Raw genomic sequence first — 19,063 nt, 5'->3', positions numbered from 1 at the left:
GAGTGAAAAAAGGGAAGATATTTATATGTAATTAAGTAAAAGTGTGTGCAGAAGGAGAGCGAAAAGGAGAGCAAAGAGACGATAAAAGTTGCTACTGTTTTTCATGTTTCTTATTGATTTTGGCCTTCGCCAATGGTGAATGAATGCAATTTAATATCACACGATGCGGGTGCACAGCTTTCTCTCGCCATCGATGAAGACGTGGATATAATCGTAAAAATAAAATGGAATGAACAAACTTGTCTATTTAATTTTGTTTTTCACAATTTCTTTTTTATTTACTTGTATATGTGTTGCCATTGTTCGCGCTCCTCTTTCCACATGAATTTATATGTACAGTGTTTTTTTTTACTCTTCGCATTTCAGTTACTAATTTACATGATAACAATTCCGTTTCTGCAGAATGTCCTCACTCGCCATACTGTCCATTGATTTTCTCTCTCTCTCTTTCTCTCTCTTACTTTCCATCTCCACAATTGCGACTCAGATGGGTATTATCATGGCGAGTCATTTATATTTATTTTCCAGAAAGGTATACGGTTATTTGTTCTCTCATGTTTGTGGCTTCTTTCCTGCACAATTAGTTTGCTATTAAATATCATTTATGGGAACATTTTAATTACATCTATTCTGGGGCTTCGCAGAAGTTTTGCAATCATCTCAATTGCCGCGCCTTTGAAGAGGACTGTGGATTTTTCTGGGATATTAAAGTGGGATTACTATGACATTATTTCTGTATAGATTCAAAAAAAAAACTTCAACTCTCCTTACAGCATTCTTCAAGACAGTTTACATATATCAGTATCAGATCTCCCACAAATTTCTGCTCTACAGCTTGATCAAAACTCCACACTCTTTCACACATGTACAATGAAATGTTTTATGTGACTCCCATACAAATTCTCCTATATATCACGATGATTATGATGCTGTCTTACATTGGAACCTACAACCTCACCTAGCGCATCTTTACAAAAGTTACATCACTAAAATATCACGGCCTATCAAAATTATTGTTGTCAACAGATCCATATATAGTGTACGTGTACAAAAATCGTCATATGGGTGATGAAGATCAAACAACTCAACTAAACTCATCGTCTGTCCTAAGAAAGTGGTTCATATGAAAATCGGGTCTCACACAGCCTCTCGCAGATCGGCTGTGCTGTACCTGTGCTATACGGTGATCTCCTGGATCTGCACCCTCTTCTTCAGGGTGGACGTGTTTCCCGCGCTGGGACTCGAGCTGGGCACCATGGCCGGCGGCACTTGCAGGTGCGCCACGTCGGCCAGATGCGGGCCGCTGGGCAGTGCGTCTGGGTTGCTGGATGTGCGAATGGGGGGCTGCGGCGGAGCCCCGTGGTGCCCCTTCGCCGCCGAACACTTGTGCTGATTGGGACAGTTGGCCGAGTGATGATGAGCCTTGGCGAAACGACGAAAGATATATACTTTTCAGTCAATTGCTCCATTTGGAGCATAAGATTGACCAGAAATTTCTCTATTTTCAGCTTCTTTGAGCAAATTCTAGATTTTTTCTTCTCTTCCTCTGCTCAATATTGAGCAGAAAAGGGAAACATTAACTGAACAACCGCAAAGGGTTAACTAAGCCATATTGAAAAGCTTGTAAATTAAATTTTCAGAAGCTCAATAACTTCCAATGGGTTTCGCGAATAAATTCTGCTCCAATTACTTGACGAACGTGGAAAAAATGCAAACCATAGCAAATTGGTAATTGACGAGTGAATGCATCGCCCATATGAACATTCCTGATACTCTGAGTGCTCTGCCGAAATCAATTTTCTACACCGCATCAATGGTTGTTGACGTTGAGTAGAAATGTGATTAAAATTTAATTCAAGCCATAGCATTTTTTGCCTTGTTGAAAAGTACTCAAACTGGAAGTTTTCCGTCAACTCTTATTTTTGACCTATTACGTTATTTGGTGAAAGCTTGCGATTTCACATTGTCTTGGCATAATTATATATATCAACGCTAATGGAAAAGCCAATTCATGGCGTGCAATATTGAATTCTCGGCAATTACCTGCTTGCACTTGTCCGAGTGTCCCTTCCGCGTGAGTGTTCCGCATTGGTCCTTCCTGAGGGTGCAGGGGCTCCGCTTCTGCAGGGTGGTGTAGTTGGGCGGCGGCTCCGGCTGCCTTTTCCCATTTGGCGAGTTGTTGGGGCGCACCGTTAATGGAATTTCTAAACAATGCCAGAGCGCAAGAATAGAGGTGAGAATGGCGAAACAGCATGATGAGGAAAAAAACCGAGGGAAAATTCTCGTATTTTCCCACATCGTGGCATTCATTCGACCATTTCAAATGGCAAAATGAACAATTTATGCATTGTTTCTTCTACTGTTCCACTGGGTTGTGCGCTTTGTGCAAGGATAGATAAAAAAAAAAGAACAACAACAACAGCCCAGAAAGGTCGGCGATGACGATGAATTATCGAGAGAATGAATCAGGAAGAAATATTGGGATTTTTCCAGATAAATTCGCAATGTATTGTTGCATGGAAAAATTCCATTTTCACGGAGTTTTGTTCGCGGAATTTTGTGTTTTTTTTTTGTTGTTGTTGTTGACTTTGAAAAAGAGGTCTTTCAAAATGGAGTTTTCTACATAAAAAATTATTATATGTTTCATTATTCTTCTCCTTATCTCCACACCGCCCACAACTTTCTGTCCATAAGTCGAACAGCCCAAGGGGGAGATATTATAGCTGAAATCTGTACATCACTTCCTGACACTTCCACAGTTTCTTTGAATGAACACTTTAGGCATTTTTTATCGCTTTTTCGATTTCTTTAACTGATGCTTGCACGCATTTCTGTCTTTGTTAATGCCTAAAAACTTCGATTCAAATTCTGAGGTTATGATTTCGTGTTAAAAAATCCCTTGGACCAATTTTAGTCCTTTCAAACCTGAAAATGACATTTTTGAGGTTATGATTGACTTTTTAGTTGAAATTGAACCAATAGAGAGTATTTTTTTAAACAAAAAGCACAATTTTGCAAAGAAAAAGAGTAATATTCTCCTAATTAACTTAAAGTTGTTAATTTTTAGAGTTATTGTATTATAAAAATCTGTCTTAAAGCACTTATATAGCATAGAAAAGCAATAAAATTGACTATTCTAGAAGAAATAACTTGGAAAATGCAGAAAGTTGTTGTAAAAGAAGTTTTGGCAGTGCAAATATTCTAAATATTTTAACACTTCCAATTCCTATCACTTCCTTAGAAACTGTACACCACTTCAGACCACAATATCTTCCCCTTGGAACAGCCAACGGCAAAAGCTGCCACAATAGAAGATGCACATTGAAATATTTCATCGCATGATGGCGCGGCGTGAAATTTTCGTGTCCAGCCGCAGTATTCGAGGGAAAGCGTGCGGGGAGAAATTGGGAATTGCGGCCGCGGGACAATTGCAAGTGTGTCCAGCTTCTGGGCACATAACTCACCTCCATCCACTGGACTCCCATGTCCTGAGCCGGAGCTCTGGTGACGGCGCAATGTTCGGTTTTTTCGGCGGGAGCGGTCCCGTTGGTAATAAATCCCCGCGAATATTAGCATGTTGAGGATGAGCAGGAGACATCCCACGCCCACTGTGACGCCCAGGGCGGCAGTGTAGCTGCTTCCGGGGAGACAGCAAAAAATTGGTCATATTGTGTAATGGGAAGATTGTGTTGCAGACATGCCGGAAAATTCACAAAATGACCATTTTAGTTGGCCCGCAAGGAGGCTCTTCCATTGCTTCGCTCACGTGAATTCGCTTTTTTCCACCTGTCCATCCTCTGTTATGCCACAAAAGGGTGGACAAGTGGCGCAAAGTGATCAAAGTTACATAAAGTAATGAGAAAATATTGTAAACATGTTGGATAAAAGGACTCCTTTACTATGCAATTTATGCGATTTATTAGCTATTTTTATAATTAAACCCGAGTGTCACTGATCTTGACATTTTTCGTGATTAAGTCTTTTAATGAGAGTGCTTTTCGTCCTTTGATGATGAAGATATCAACATGGATTTTATACAATTTATACGTTCTGGGAATGGCAATTAACTAAAGTCCTCTTATTTGATGAGAAATACAGGAATATTTCGCGCAAAATTATTACAAATAGAAATAAATAGTAAAAGCATCAAATTTCCACACTGATGAGCCTCTTTCCTCGTCACCCATTATTGTGCTCAAAAAGGAATGTTTAACGAATATCTCGTGAGGAATGTGAATGAGGAATTTTCATAATTTCCATGGGATTTGTTCGTTTTTTTGCACATTTTATGCGCAAAAAAGTGAATAATCTGATGAATTTTTGCAGTCACACGGGAACAATGCGGAGGACAGAAAGAGTGGAAAATTCACTTGTTTTAAATGGCCAGCGTGAGGTGGGCATTTACCTGTAGTAGTGCTTCGAGGCGAGCTTCTGCAGCAACTCCTCCTCCTCGTCGGCAGAGAGTGTGGTGTCCTCTGTGTCCTGGAGTGCCTCGCCGAGGGTAGGATCCGGCGTGCACTCGGGATTGAAGTTCTCCTGGCGCGACTCCTGCACGCCGCTAATGTCAGCCGGGAAGGGGATTTTGGGCCTTGTGAAGGACTCAGCTCGCACGGCTCCTGTCGATGCGTTGCAAATTGCCAGTGAGACTCTGACGGTATGAATATGCATGCCCAGTGGACACTCACCTGCATAGTAACTCGGATCACGCTCCCTAAAGTGATGGTGACGCATGGAGACTTCGGGATCGCCGGGCTGATGGAGCTGAGGAATGAGATTGAGCCACACTGACATCTTATGGCCTCGATAGTGACTCTTCATTTTTGGCTTGAGGGCTGCAAAGGCAAGCAGAGACTGTCGTGAGGGGACTTTCCAAGACATTTATCATTCCTCCCGAGGATGGCTTTTGCGACAGGAGTCCGCCTAATGACCATCTCGGACGGTGGATCAGCCGAAGAGGCGCAGAAAGGGGATGAATGAGGACTTTGGCGCTGAGCTTTAAGCTCTATGTGGCGTCAATTGGGTGACAAATTCGCCCGGAAGTGAGACGCAAGTGAAAAGTGGCCATCAATGAGAATGTAACTCACACACAGCTTCAGCAATTAGTGGAACGAGTGGCGCATTGGCTGCCGGCCAAGGAGGCCATAAGGCAACAGCAAGAAGAATTGCATTTTGCACCCTCTTTGTCTCACACATGATTCACCCCCTTATCTCGACACCCATTTCTCTCCGGCGCACTGGGAAATTCACCACGGCTCGTGGGAAAATCACTTGGCCATTGTTTAAAACATGTATGATATTTAAGTGAAATATTGAATGTGCGCCAGAGGGTGGCAAAATATGCACTTTCTCAGTTCAAATACGTGTGTTGCACTGTGATTTATTAAACAGTCATGCAGAGAGACTCTCAATTTGCCAGCCGGAAGAGCATACACGTTTTTCCGATGCAGTACAGAAGGACGAAAAAAAATATATGCTCAGGAAATATTACAAATTATTTCCAATATATTGGCTGAAAATAATCCAATTAAGTGAAGAAGAGGGGAATTCGCGTGTGTAGACTGGAAAATAATATGATTTTTCATCCTCTCAACAGCAAAAAATATGTTATGCGCGTATCTACTTTTGGTGATTATATTAATAAAAAAAATATGCTAGGCTGCTGCATAAAATCGATGGTTGCACAATTCACAATACTTTTGAAACTTGCGACATGAATTGAAGAATTTAATGTTTATTTGTTTAGATAATGAGGATTATATTCCATCTGTATGTTATTTTGTTATTAACTCATTCATTATACCTTTATGTGGGTTGCCTTCCAATAATACGCCTTTTTAAATACACCTGAGTCAACTTTTTTGTGTGAAACATTGTAAAAATATGCTCGATTTATACAAAATATAGCGTGAGAATTCACAGCTGCATTCGCTTCTCCACAACTCTGTCACTCTCCATGAGCAGAAGGGATGGCCGTCCACCCGGCGCCTCCACTGGTCAGCGGAATATTTTCATTGCAAATGAAAAATTCATCAATTTCGCTCTCTCCATGCATAAGGCAATTGGGACTTGAGCAAATAGATTTGCAGAGACCCCAAATAAACAAGCGGCACACAGTGAGTTCGGGTGTTATTTTTAATTCATCGCCGGCTTTCCCGGGTCAACGGAAAAGCTCTCGATGGTGGCGGTGTGAAAAGAGCTCAACTTACATATGCTGAGGTACTGCTGCGTTGTTGTCTCGTATGTCTCCCAGGTGATTCCACGGTAGCGCGTCCTCTCGCGTGCCGTTCCATAGTCCGGATGGAGCATCGCCTTTTTGGGGTGAGAGTGAATTGTGCTTATTTGGCCGTGAATGAGCAACTGCAGCTTACCTGTTGATGGCCGGCCTCGTTGGGATCGCCAGTCTTGCAGAAATTCGTGACAAAGTTGAGCACCGCCTCGGCCACTCCCATGTCCTGGCGTGAGTAGTTCTGCGGGAAGTTGGGCATTCCCAGTACGAGTGGCAGGCCAAAAATGTAAGGGATGTCCTCACCACGGACGGAGCCGAGTCGCTGGAAAGCAAGAGAGACTCTCGTGGGATTTTTTTCCACTGTACCGAAGCTCGATTTAGTCTTTCGCGAAGGAATTGCGCCATTAATTAAAAAAAGAGGGCGATTGTTCGCGTTATCAGAGGTGAACAAATAGACGCGAAAGCGCAAACAAGGCTTTCATTTAATTGCTATTTGACGAGATTTAATTGCTTCATTTGTATGCCAATGGGGAAAATATTCAAACACTCCGCTGGGAGGGATTTTTCTCAACACCCTTGCTGGCTAAAGTCCCACCCTGGCGGGCTTTGTGTGCAAACCAGGCAACAAGTGTCTGGGCAGTTTTGCGTGATTGAGCTCAATCGATTAAGTGGCCCCCAATCGCATGCTAATTACTCACTTGTGGATATTCCGAGTCCTTGGTCTGGTAGCCGAAGTGGAAGAGGTACGTCTTGGCGCCTCGGCGTGCGTGCAGATATCCAGTCTTGATGAGAGGTGCAACAGTGTGGCCATCACTCAAGGCTTCCATCGTAGAGTCCCTGTTTTGTGAGGAGAAAGAGAGAAAAGTTGTTGAAAGAACTTTCTCCCATCGAATCTCCATTGACAAGGGAAAGACAAACACCACAAAAAGGACAATTGCTCAAGTGCTCTGGCGAGAAAGGATGCTTTCATGCAAAGTGGCATCGATATAAAGATTGTGTTCGAAGCTCGTCTTTTATTTATTGAAATGATAAGAGAGAGAAAAGTATGGAAAAGTTTCCCAAGAAGCACTTTGTGCAGTGATTAAAAATGAGCAAATGCCCGAGTGCCTTATATGAACTTTAAGAAGCCTCAGAAGATGCAGTATAATATATAATCACGCCATTAGTAATTTTCTCCATGTTCAGAATGGAATAAGGAGCTTAACATTGTTTTTCAGGGTTTCAAATCTCACAGTGCTTTAGGCTAAGAGCTTGAACTTGCCGAATATTGATGGGATGCTGAATGGGCTTGTCCCAGTCCGTGTACTCATTCCTCACGGCCGAGAAGATCTCATTGAGGTGGAACGTGAAGGCATTCCGAATGTAGGTCCTCAGCAGGCGATTCCGCTGCTCCTCCTCGAGTCCGTACTGAATATCCGCCGCGCTGAAGTCATTGTAGCTCTCAGTCGTGGTCATGCCGATCATCAGTTCGCTGGTGATGAAGCCCTCGCTGCTGTGCTCCATGGCGGCCTCCGGGTCCATGCCGTCCTCCAGGGGTAGCGTCGGTCCCCACGATGGCATGAACCTGCACGGAAAATTGTGTCACGCTCCTTGGATGCAGATAAGCCCCCAATCACGTATTCCATAGCCATTCCCATTAATGGGGTGGTCGTCTTAATGAAAAGCCCCATGAGTGATTGAAATCTGGGACGTCTTTCATGGCAGCAAATGCCTTTGGATGATTCGCAAACAAAACAGACCCGCCCCCCAGGCGAAGGTCCTGAATCAATTTTCTGGGCACCAGAGCCCCGATCAGATTGAGATGGAGATATGTGTGTGGATGGGGATGTAACATTAATTAAATTGCCAGATGAATCCTGTTGAATTTCAATTAAGGTGGCACAGCTCTTGAAAGAAATCCACCCTCTGGGCGCGCACTCATTAAAAAGATATTTCTACAAGGCGCCCACTTCTACTCAATTATTGACAAAATTCCTCCAATTCAGGCCCAGACCAGGCAACCTAATATTGTATTAATTGTGAAGCAAAACGGAGGGCTTCATCAAAAAGGCATTCCTCAGCGCTCGAGTGGTATCGCATGAAAAATAAATGTATATAGGGCTTCTAAACAAATTGCAAATTAAGGACAAAACCACCCACAGTCGCTGACTGCCAAGGAAAGTGTTGAGGAATCCATGCTTAATTAAGCATTTATATGAATTGGGGCGTCACTTTTGGCGGAATCGCAATCTGTTGAAATGCTCGGCGATTTATTGAAAAGTCTCAAAGTGTAATACTCACCTCACCGTCTCCAGTCTCACGCCCATGAGCGCCTCGAGAGGCTTCGATTTCAGACACTCACTCACATCCTCAGTCACGTCCTTGGCATTCCTCTTCACGCCACTCGTGTCCAAATGGCAGGCCATTTGCTGGGATACTTCTTCACGTACGCGATCGGGGTTGGGAATAATTGCCCATGGACTCAGCGCTGACCCACTTAGCAGGATGGCTCGATGGGCGAGACCTGGCCAAAGGAAATCACTTGAGGTATTTGTGCCAACTTATGTGAGACAGAGGAATTTCGGCCACTGAGACAAAGAGGAATTTATTGAGGAATGCAGTAGATGTCCGTCGATTTCAAGTGACTGGAAACCAAAAGGAATGCGCTTAACCAGATTGACAAACTCTCTGATTGGCAGAGAGTTTTTGAAATATGGACAAAATTAGGTTTACAGCCACAAAATCCTCTTGAAAAGCAGTTCTCAACTGAGAATATGTGAAAGTTTCATCCATATGAACATGCAACGTTTCATGTGTCGTGTTCCGAGCACAATATTGATGAGTTTTTGCATAAATCACGAATGAAATCAATATTATTCTCTCGAGTAGTGAATTTACTAACAATTTTCCATTCTAGACAGAAAAAAAATCATGGTGAAAACATGAAAATCTTCTGCGTCTAAGAATAAGTGAAATAACAAATTAAAGTCTTTGTCGATTTAGCGATAAAATGCAATGTGAGGGTTTTGTCGAGGAGTTTTCTATTTCTGTGTGTTTCAATTTAACATGGAGGATAAAAGGTAGGATTTTAGAGTCTCTTACGGATTCTCTCTGTCCGCTGGTCAAGACTAAGAGTGTGCTAAATATAGATCTTCTTGAAAGCTTAAAGTGTCTCTGTTGGTTTTAGTGTTTTCGATGTCTAGAGATATCTCTTTGATACTCTGGGGGAATTACAGAGGTGGAGAACAAGGGACTTAGCAGGAGCTTCTGTTTCTAATGTCTCCTCAATGGTTCATTCATACAGAATTCCTCTCTTGTTCTCCCCTCGTCGTGTGTTTCTGTGTAGCAAGAGAATTTCGTCGGAAGCATTCCTCCTTATCCAACATTTCTGCACATAAAAATGCCGCTTCTTCTTTTATAGAAAATTCCACAAATTCCACCCAATTTGTGGTGACTAGGAAGGCTCACCTTTCGAAGCCTTGGAAATGAGCACCAAATTTGCGAGAGCCGCGCCAGTGTCGTGACCAACAATGGTCAGCCGACTGGGATCGCCGCCGAAGGCCGCAATGTTATCGCGTGTCCATTGAAGGGCGGCCACGATGTCGAGGAGGGCGAGATTGCCCGCCGGCGAGTTGGCTCTGGTCCTGATGAAACCTACAACAAGGGCACAAGGGATGAGTTGGCTCGAGAACATACGTTGTCAGGGTGGGAGCGTAATGAGAAATTGCCGAGTTCAAAAGGAATTTCAAATATGCTGCAAACACCAATTAGAGCACATATGAGTTTGCCTTCACTTCATCATCTTGCGACATTGAGCGATGCTGCTTCCGTGGGTGTTTTGGGGAGCGAAAGCACCAAAGGAATGGCATAATAACCCAATATATTAATTGTTTGTACTGCCACGTTTCGAACGCGCTTCTTCCCCTTCGCATCGCGAAATTCCCTAGATAATCAGTGGTGAAAACAATTTAGAAATTTTCAACAAGAGAGAGAGAGGCATTTCAATTTGCCAGCACACCCGTTTCTAATGAGTGAATTACATTACGCCAAGCCACCCTTTCAGGTGAATTGGCTTGAGCGGGTGCAAAAAATGGATTTATCGTGGAAATTTCCGCCTTCATATCAGACATTGCCGGCGGCGGCGGTAAAAAAGAGTTACTCAATGGCATGTAATTTAATATCGCAAGCACCGTGTGAGTGAATTGTTTGAGTTTGTGTGGGAATTACTGGCTTTTTCCACCACCCACCCGCTCGAAAGCTCTGCATGTGTTGCGACCAAAACGCCATTTAACACGATTATGTCAATGTTTGTCCTCTCGCACATGAACTCGTTTTTTTCTCACTGGACTTTTATTCTTTTTTGCTCGCGGAAAAATATGACAATTCAGCGTAATAAATGAGTATTGGAGCAAAAACTTGCTGGATGAGTAATTTTACATGAGTGGGAAAGCTGAGCTTTCAATTACGCATATAGACTTGTATCGTGCGCCTCCAGGGTGCTTAATATTTTATGGAAATGATAAAATTTGTTATGAATTCATTGGGGATTTTTAGAGAATGTCGCTATCATTGCCATGGAATTGATTTGAGCAAATGTATTGATTGCTTTAGAGACGGAAATGAAATGGTTTCGGAGGTAAAAGTTGTACATTTCAGTCCTTTCTTTTCACTATAGTATTAAAGTTAAATCATAAACTTTTCTATGGATATCCGATAGAGATTAAATCTTCATTGAAGCGTGAATTTATGGAGTTAAATTAAACTTTTGTAAATTGATCACTAAACTTGCATATTTACACTGGGATGTACAAGTTTTATTGAGGAACAAAGTCAAGCTGAAATGCTATCTTTAGTGTATCGGGCTGCAACCCAAAATTCACCTCTCAATTAATTCTCCCAGGACAATGTTAACCTCAAACAATTCTCAAGTATTTACAACTGGAGCAAGAAAACAAGACTCTTACATTTAACCAACATAAGATTCTTCACCCGTGAAGTTGCGAAAGTTTTCCCCAAAAGCATCGGGTAAATTTCTTAATCTGTTGCAGCTATAAATTACGTTGAAACAGTGCTTAGTCTGTGGTGGAGTTGAGAATTAAAAGACACATGTAAGCATTGGAAATGTATCGGGTTTTGGCTTGATTTCCCTTGGTGAGTTCAAGTCAAAATTGAATTTAGACCAATTGAGCGATCATGGGTGGAACTTACCGAGAATTCCGAGGCGATAATTGACTGTAATCACGATAACGTGACCGTAGCTTGCCAACACGGAGCCATCGTATGGATTTCCGGAGCCCCACTCGAAAGACTCGCCGTGGACGTAGAAGAAGACCGAGTACGGTGCTTCCAGGCCGCGATTCCCTGCAATGAGTGGAGGTTTAATTAATTTGTGTGTTCCATCATTAATTTGCCAGCATATTTAAATGCAAAATCAACACTCTTCACTATGGAAAACCTATTTTTGCCAAAGCCACACTGTGGAGCTCATGGTAAACATACAAAATGTAAATTTAGTCAAATAATGTAATTATTAATTGCAAACCACACAGCTAAATCCAATGCAATAATTATATCCACCCAAGCCGCACGCCCAGGGACACAGTTTCCTAAAAACCCAATGCGAGTTTATGTGCGATTTACTGCCAGAGTGCATAACACACATAACAGCTCTATAGTGGGAATTATGACGAATTTGGTCACTACACCAAATTGATTGTTATTGAAAATGATTCAATTCAGAACCAATATTTGCCATTGACCATTGCCCAACTCACAAATAAATTCGTATAGTATTTGATGATGCTATAGGGGTATTTTAGTACATAAACAATTTTGCATTTACAAATGCCCCTCAGCGTGAGTTGTTTTAAAAGCATAACAATATACGTATAATGATGATTTTCAATAACCTGTGTACATTTTAAAACGTCTCAATTCTCTTGATAAATTAGCTAATTACTTCACATTGATCCTATATAGATTGCGTCAGTTCAACACAACAAACACATTTTTGCCTTGTCCAAAAGCAAATATGCTGATGGTGAACTTTATGCTGCTGCTGCACCAGCTAGGAAACTCTCCATGGGCCAAAACTCTATTCCCCATTGAATATAATTCACAATTGTGATGAGGAAAATTTAAATATCATCTATGCAAATTAGTCTCTCATAGTGAAATGGAATTCCCATGCATTACACCAAAATTAGCTCCATTATTTCCCATGCATATTCATAATTAAAATAGCAATTATTATTATGGCAATCTTCATTACACATGATGATGTTTTGAAGCATGAAAAAAAAGGTGGAAATGTTTTCGCAACACAGAATTAATTCTTCCAATATATAATTATTCGTCAAAGTACTCCTTTATCGCAGAAACTATTTCAATATTTTTGTGAATATTTGCATAGCAACATTGGGTGTATAATATTCAGTACAACATTTTGCCACAAATGTTGCGCTCAGGAAAATGGATTCGAATTTGCATAATTGTATTGAAGATCGTTGGATTTTCCACGTGCACCGCAATGTACGCGTCTCGTGGGATAGACAGACTATATTGTCAAAAGCTCTCGCTTCTTCAGCATGAAGCTCCCATTGAAGCGCAATTTGGAAAGTTTTTGACTTAATTTTGATAGTTTTTTCCGCGTTGGTCGCTTTAGGGATGGCTTTTGCGCGGAAAAGCAGAGGAAATTATAGCTGAATCAATATTACATCGGTTTTATGAGAAGTTTTAATAGCGCCTATTTTTTTTGAAGCTCTCTAAAGTTTATTATAAAACTTAGTAAGCCGCTATGCAATTGAAGAAAGGAATAAACTGTAGAAGAATATAATTTGAGATATAACATTATTTAGATTGTACAAATGTACTTTGTTATATGAAGAATAATTAAGATTCTCGCAAAATTCTGCAACTCTTTCAAGCAAGTTTATCCCACATGTTTTCACACATTTAGAGTTGTTATTCACAATCGTTATAAGTCATTATTTCTAACAAATATTCTCCTGCTGCTGCATTAGAAACTTCCAATTAAATCAGTTCACGTTTTGTAGTTCACACTTCAAAGCAATTATTCTAATAACGACGCCATGTTGTCCTGAGACCAGCCAATTTGACTCTAATTGAAAGCAATTATAACTGCAGTGGTCATTGTTAGCATTCTTGTGCCATACTTGGGGCTTCTTGCAAAGTCTATTGAAAAGAATACCACATTGACCGATATTGTCATGAATTTCTGGGAGGCAATTTGCATGGCTGAAAGACACCCAATGTAAACCGAGCCAATTTAGTCGCTGCAGGGCGTCACGGTGTTTGCTATTATGCAACTGGGGTAATGTGGTTGAAATTGATTTTCCGGAAAAATCTATTATTCATGTCAAACACGCTTCATCGAGATGTGCTTGGATTTTTCCACCCGAATGTGCCTATGACACAACTTGTATTCCCCCCAGTCAGTCATTCAGTCATGAAATATGCCTCAAATGCATCAAATGATGAGGCATAACTTTCACCCATTGCACAATATTTTGCTCTTCGGGGACTATTGAATTGTGCAGGAAGCTGTTTTTCCAGTTTCAACCATGTCTGACAATCAAAAGTGGCATAAATAACCGGAAGAGGCATATATTTCGTGACATTGGAGCCAATGTTTTATGTGTACATTCCCAATAAATCCACTCTGGGTGGCCCCAAACTCTGGTGGAGAGCATCGTAACAGATCCCAAAATTATCACATTTTGAATTTATTATTGATACTCCCGGAGGGGAAAAGTCGAGTGCTCTTTCCTTTTCCACTCATCACGTATTAATTCGATGGAATTTATGGGTGTTACAATAAAATGCGACGCGATGGGTCATTTCGCCACTTCAATAAAATCCATTATATTTACCAATAAATTATTGGATGACGCAGTGCTAGACTATCTTCAAGCGAAGTTGAGCGTTTTGGGCTTTTTACTATGTTTACACAGTGTACGTGCATTTATCGCTAGAGTTTCCATTGAGATTCCATTAAAGATACCTATTTAAAGATTACCCTTGTTTACATGGTTCAATAATTTGGTAGAATTTTCCTTCGAATTTTCCCCATTTTCTCCTAGTTTACGCGATATTCTTTTCCACTCTCTCTCACTCACCGGAAATATTAGATTGAACCGGTACACGGACCGACAGTCAAGGTGGGATGATGATAAAACTGTTGAGATATGAGTCCGTGTATGCTTCCTGGCAAGGAGCTTCGTGAAACTTGATGGGAATTTTGTATGATTCTTCGGATAAAGTTGCCTAGGTGAGGTGTTGGGAGAGAGGAGAAGGGAAAAATGGGCCAAAGGAGGTGGCAAAGAGACGAAAAGTTGCTCGAGGATGTGTTCTCGAAAAGCTTCGCTGTGGGGATTTTCTGCAGAGGCAAAGTTGGTGGTGTGTTGAGCTTTTTTTTCTCCCTGAGCATTCTCTCCCTCTTGTTTCACTTTTATGGCACAGTCGTTCATTCCACAATCCCAGTGGCGAGGAACATTTCACCTGGGAATTCTCTCCGCGTGAGTTTGGGAAAAGTTAAGTTGTTCGGCGCAACAAAGAAAAGTTGCACTTTCTTCTCCAGCGACACCCACACTCCACCACCGTCAACACTTTGTGGGTGGTAGAGACTGGCCAGTTGATCGATCTCATCCATCTTCAGGGCTCACCACGAGGTCACGTGACTTTTTGCCCCACAAATTACATCCCTATTGATTCGACGAACAGAGAGCTTTTATCTGTCTCGCCCGGAGCTTCTGCCACCCACACCGTGTGTGTGTGTGTGTGTATGCCAATAAAATGATTCTGTGGCCATTTGCAAGAAATATTAACACAAAGTTGACTTAATTGCAGATAATGGTGGTCAAAGTGAGTGGAGAGCAATTAGAGAGGTCTCTGTTTGCCCTGGCATTAAAGTTAAAGTGACATCCACTCACACTTAATTTACGAACATATGAGAGTGGGTGGAAAACACCACTTACAGCAATATTAAATTCCATCCACATTAATTGCGAACCACCCCACGATAGTGCTTTATTTAATCCCAACTTACTGTATAGAAAAAAAACAGTATCGCAGCTTGATGAAAAGCTAACAGAAAACCGCTGGAGATGCAATGCTCCGGGGAAATACGGGAAAAAGCACCACGATTTGCGCCATGTGCAAGTAAGCATGAGCAAATTCAGCGGCAGTCATTAGATACACCAATGAAAATAGCAATTCTTGCTATAACGCCAACTTAGCTGTATCTTATAAATCATCCCTGCGCTGAGGATTTAATTCACGATGTGTAATAAAATGCTCTTCCTACTCACCACTGCCGGGAACGTAGATGTTGAGTGTGAGGCAATCTTCGCTCTGATTCACAAGAAGCGGAATGACCTTCTTCAGATACTGATATCGTCCTTTTGGCATCGACATTAATGCGGCACTTCGATTTGCAACGTCTGGATAATTCTTCAGATAGCAAAAGAATGGGAGAAGAGATATAAAATTAGACAAATGACTCTTCTCAACTTTTATTGCGGGCTATTTTTTCGGCATCATTCCTCTACCCAAAAGAGCCTTTCACCGAAGTAGAATGTGTGAAAATATATCGCTGAGAATTTACTCAATGATTGCATTTATTGACTCTTCTCTGCAAAATCTCAACCGTCGTTCTGGCATTTTGTGTTTGTGAGACTTTAAAATTCTCTGTAATTCTTTGCTGACAATTGGAAAAGTTGTCCCATTTCAAAACTTGCTGCACTATCAAATAAAAGGCCAAGGAATGAGAGTTAAGCTGGAAAATTAGAGGATTAGCGTTTACCAATGTTAATAGGACTTGTTTGAAAGTTTATGCTTTTCTTGCAAATAAGACTCTAGGTAGTTTCCCAGAGTTAGTCTCACATTTTCTGACTTATACATTGCATAGATTGTGCTTAACAATGTGCTTAATGGGCAAATTCTTTACTTTTTTTCTAGTTAATTGACTTTTTTAGGTCTGATTTCCAGCCAATTGCATTAACCGTGTATGAAGATGAATAGGTGATGGAGTGATGTCGATAAATGCCCATGATCGGTGGCAAGAAGTCTCAGAATCTGACCTACCTGGGGACACACAGGTGCGAATGTGTCTGCGAGTTTCGTTCCACTCCAGGGGATCAATTTGCGAGGTGGCGCGAAGCGATAGGGCCCGATGGGGGCAGCGGCGTATGGTACGGATTTGAACACCTCAACCGGCTCGAGGTGTTTGGAGTTGAGTTCGAGGATGACTCCGCGAATGGCGCCGGACTTTGTCTCGACGATTCGCGAGCTGTAGCGCGGCGCAGCGGCCACGGACGCTAATGTGACGACGAGGAGGCCCACGAGTTGCCACAAGGGGCCCCCGGCGTGGTGAGCTGATATCGGCCCGACTGGGGCCCGCATCGTACTCTACAATGTCCTGAGGGGATCATCACTGGCCCCCAGCATAAGGAATGCTTGTCACGCGAAGTGCCGCCCCTGAAGTTCTGGATGATCTCAAGTCTGGACGTCTGGCATTAGCTCAGCGGAGATGTTGAGCGGCTCATGGTGGAGCTGGAAGATTGCGGTCAGTTAGTCAACTTTATAGCGCACATTCATCAATTATTTACATATATGGAAAAGTCCTCACAGTTGGATAATACGCACTATACGGAATGTGAATGAAAGCTCTACATTGGCACTTCGTGGGCGTTTCCCGCAATTTTCCCTCAATGCCATTGTGTCATTGTGGCAAAATGTTGGCGGAATCAATCAAGTGGAGAGCGAATGAGTCAGTGATTGCTGTACAAAAACTCGATAACACTAAATCATGCAGGTGAGTGCATCAATCAGTTGTACAGCAACGTGTCCGGTTGCCTATGTTTGAATGTCAAACTAATAGCATTCGCGAGGGTGTTCCACACCCTAATTGGGTGGAGAATGCGAAACTTAAAACTGGGCTTCGCCCATCCCACCCCATCACCAATTGCAATTTATTCACAATCTCCCCGTGACAGGACGGGCGAGTGCTCAAGCGATGGGCGTGCGGGGGAGCATGTGTGCCACATGGGAGCATGATAAATTATTCCTTTCTTTTTCCTCGTGTGTTGCGCGCATTGAATGGCTGTGACAGTGGGTGAGAAAATACGGATTTGCCCACCCAGGCACACACATCTTCAAACTTATGAGCTTTCGGTTGAGTGTGCAATCGGTCCAGGGTACCATTCATTTTTGATTTCTACTAAGTGGATAATGGAATCGGTGCATGAATTATTCGATGGGCGTGACAAATGCCTCAGCTCACACCCAAGCTTCTCTTGCAGGCTCTCCTAATAAAATTTATACCTTCTCCAGCTTTTCCCAGGAAAGCTCTCTTGGTCGAACAGGGTGGAAAAAAGCCGGATAAGAGGGCGAGTGAGCTCCAGTCGAGAGCTTTGGCTGCCTTCACACTTTATCAAAAGCTCTCTTAAAGCCAGACACTTAATGAATCCAACACAGAAATTGGCATCAAGTCACAGACATTAAAAATGACTTTAAGCCAAATCACACATAGTCTGAAAGCATTTCTGAATTCATTCTCAAACATTGTGATTCACCCTTGGCGTGGCATTCTTCTCAAGTATCTATGGAGGATTTAGTGTAGTGAAAATAATACTATTCAGTGTATGAGGCGAGAGAAAATGGGGTTCTTAGAGGGCGCAAAGAAGTTGAAATTGTGCCATTTTTACGGCACAGCAAAAGGGGGGAATGAGTGGAGATATTCAATTGAGACACATGTAAAATATTCTCAGCGTCGCTCCTTCGCACACAATCGTTCCCATAATGGGGATAAATGGAGTGAAAATTTCCAGTGAAAAAGCCCCTCTTTTACGGGGAGCCCCAAAATCTCTGTGTGGGGATGAGCTTTTGGGGGGGTGGCATGAATTTAGGGTGTTGGTTGAAATTCATTAAAAATATATTCATGTAAATATCGTCATCATCATTGTACTGACTCTTATGACCTCGTGGGATGTCAAAGGGACTCGGGCCCCTTTTCCAGGATGCGGGGAGACATTTCCATTTTTACGGACTTCACCTTCCACTATCATCCCCGGCGTCCCCCATGAGAGCTCAGCCAAATGGCAGCTGAGGATGGAAAATAAGAAAGTCATGTGTATGATTTGCCTTTTGAATTCAGCGCACGCACCATTTTTCACAAGGATCTCGTACAATTTCTCATGGCAATATTCACCCATTTTTGCCAATAGATCCACACACACACACGCGCGCAACATGTCCCGTGGAACTCATTTGGTATTCAAAGAAAATATTTTCTACCACATTTTCCACCAATGAACTTATAGTGTAATTTCCTTCCATCCAGGAATATGAGTTGATATGCAGCGAATGTGGAGGGAAAAGTTGAGAACTTTCATCGCAAATGGAGGTGTTAAATTTACTGAAAAATACCACCATTAAACGGTGTGAATAATTGAATATTTTATTGGAAAGTTTCTCTGGGACATTTGAAACCCTTTCCTCGCGCTATTTGACTTTCCAAAGGGAAGAGGAGTTTTTCGCGCGCTCCCCGAATTGTCGACAAAGTTGCCTTCTCAATTTTCACAAGAGAGCGGAAAACTTGGAATTGCGCCTGTGATTATTTGGCAGATTTGGAGGCTATTGCTTTGATTGACGATATCATGTTTTAAAAGAGGGTGAAACGCTTGGTTGTATAGTCAATGAAGTAGTTCAGAAGTCTTGGGGAGAGAAAGAAAAACGAGAAGAAATGGATTTAAATTGTGTTTTCGCTGATCTCAAGAATTTACAAAAGTTCAGAAGATTTAGTCACAAATTTAACCTGAAAATTATTAGAATCAAATA

At 42.0% G+C, this 19,063-nt stretch overlaps 1 protein-coding gene across 1 annotated transcript; it reads right to left on the bottom strand.

Annotated features, from left to right (window-relative positions):
- Positions 1 to 322: 322 nt before the first annotated feature.
- LOC132255721 (neuroligin-1-like) lies at positions 323 to 16,550 on the bottom strand. The gene is made up of 14 exons (XM_059751850.1): positions 16,310 to 16,550; positions 15,535 to 15,676; positions 11,414 to 11,566; positions 9,674 to 9,859; positions 8,507 to 8,729; positions 7,488 to 7,790; positions 6,925 to 7,063; positions 6,369 to 6,548; positions 6,207 to 6,309; positions 4,686 to 4,832; positions 4,406 to 4,616; positions 3,465 to 3,634; positions 2,044 to 2,204; positions 323 to 1,422 (listed from the first exon to the last, which is right to left on the bottom strand). The coding sequence occupies exons 2-14, from the start codon at positions 15,638 to 15,640 to the stop codon at positions 1,177 to 1,179; spliced, it is 2,328 nt and encodes a 775-aa protein (XP_059607833.1). The 5' UTR covers positions 15,641 to 15,676; positions 16,310 to 16,550; the 3' UTR covers positions 323 to 1,176.
- Between the last annotated feature and the right edge of the window lie 2,513 nt (positions 16,551 to 19,063).

Source organism: Phlebotomus argentipes, unplaced genomic scaffold (genome assembly GCF_947086385.1).
Source record: "Phlebotomus argentipes unplaced genomic scaffold, Phlebotomus argentipes genome assembly contig_5, whole genome shotgun sequence".
NCBI classification, from domain to species: Eukaryota; Metazoa; Arthropoda; class Insecta; order Diptera; family Psychodidae; genus Phlebotomus; species Phlebotomus argentipes.
The sequence above is the reverse complement of the archived record's forward strand: the minus strand, read 5'-3'. Positions and strand labels throughout refer to the sequence as shown.

What these genes read in the sequence shown, in the direction of transcription:
- LOC132255721 (XM_059751850.1), bottom strand. Translation starts at nt 15,640, where the DNA reads ATGTCGATGCCAAAAGGACGATATCAGTATCTGAAGAAGGTCATTCCG. An exon ending in CAGCATCCCATCAATATTCG is followed by an intron (nt 7,064 to 7,487) that starts GCAAGTTCAAGC and finishes CTCACAAAACAG; the next exon opens with GGACTCTACGATGGAAGCCT. An exon ending in GCCTCGAAGCACTACTACAG is followed by an intron (nt 3,635 to 4,405) that starts GTAAATGCCCAC and finishes CCCCGGAAGCAG; the next exon opens with CTACACTGCCGCCCTGGGCG.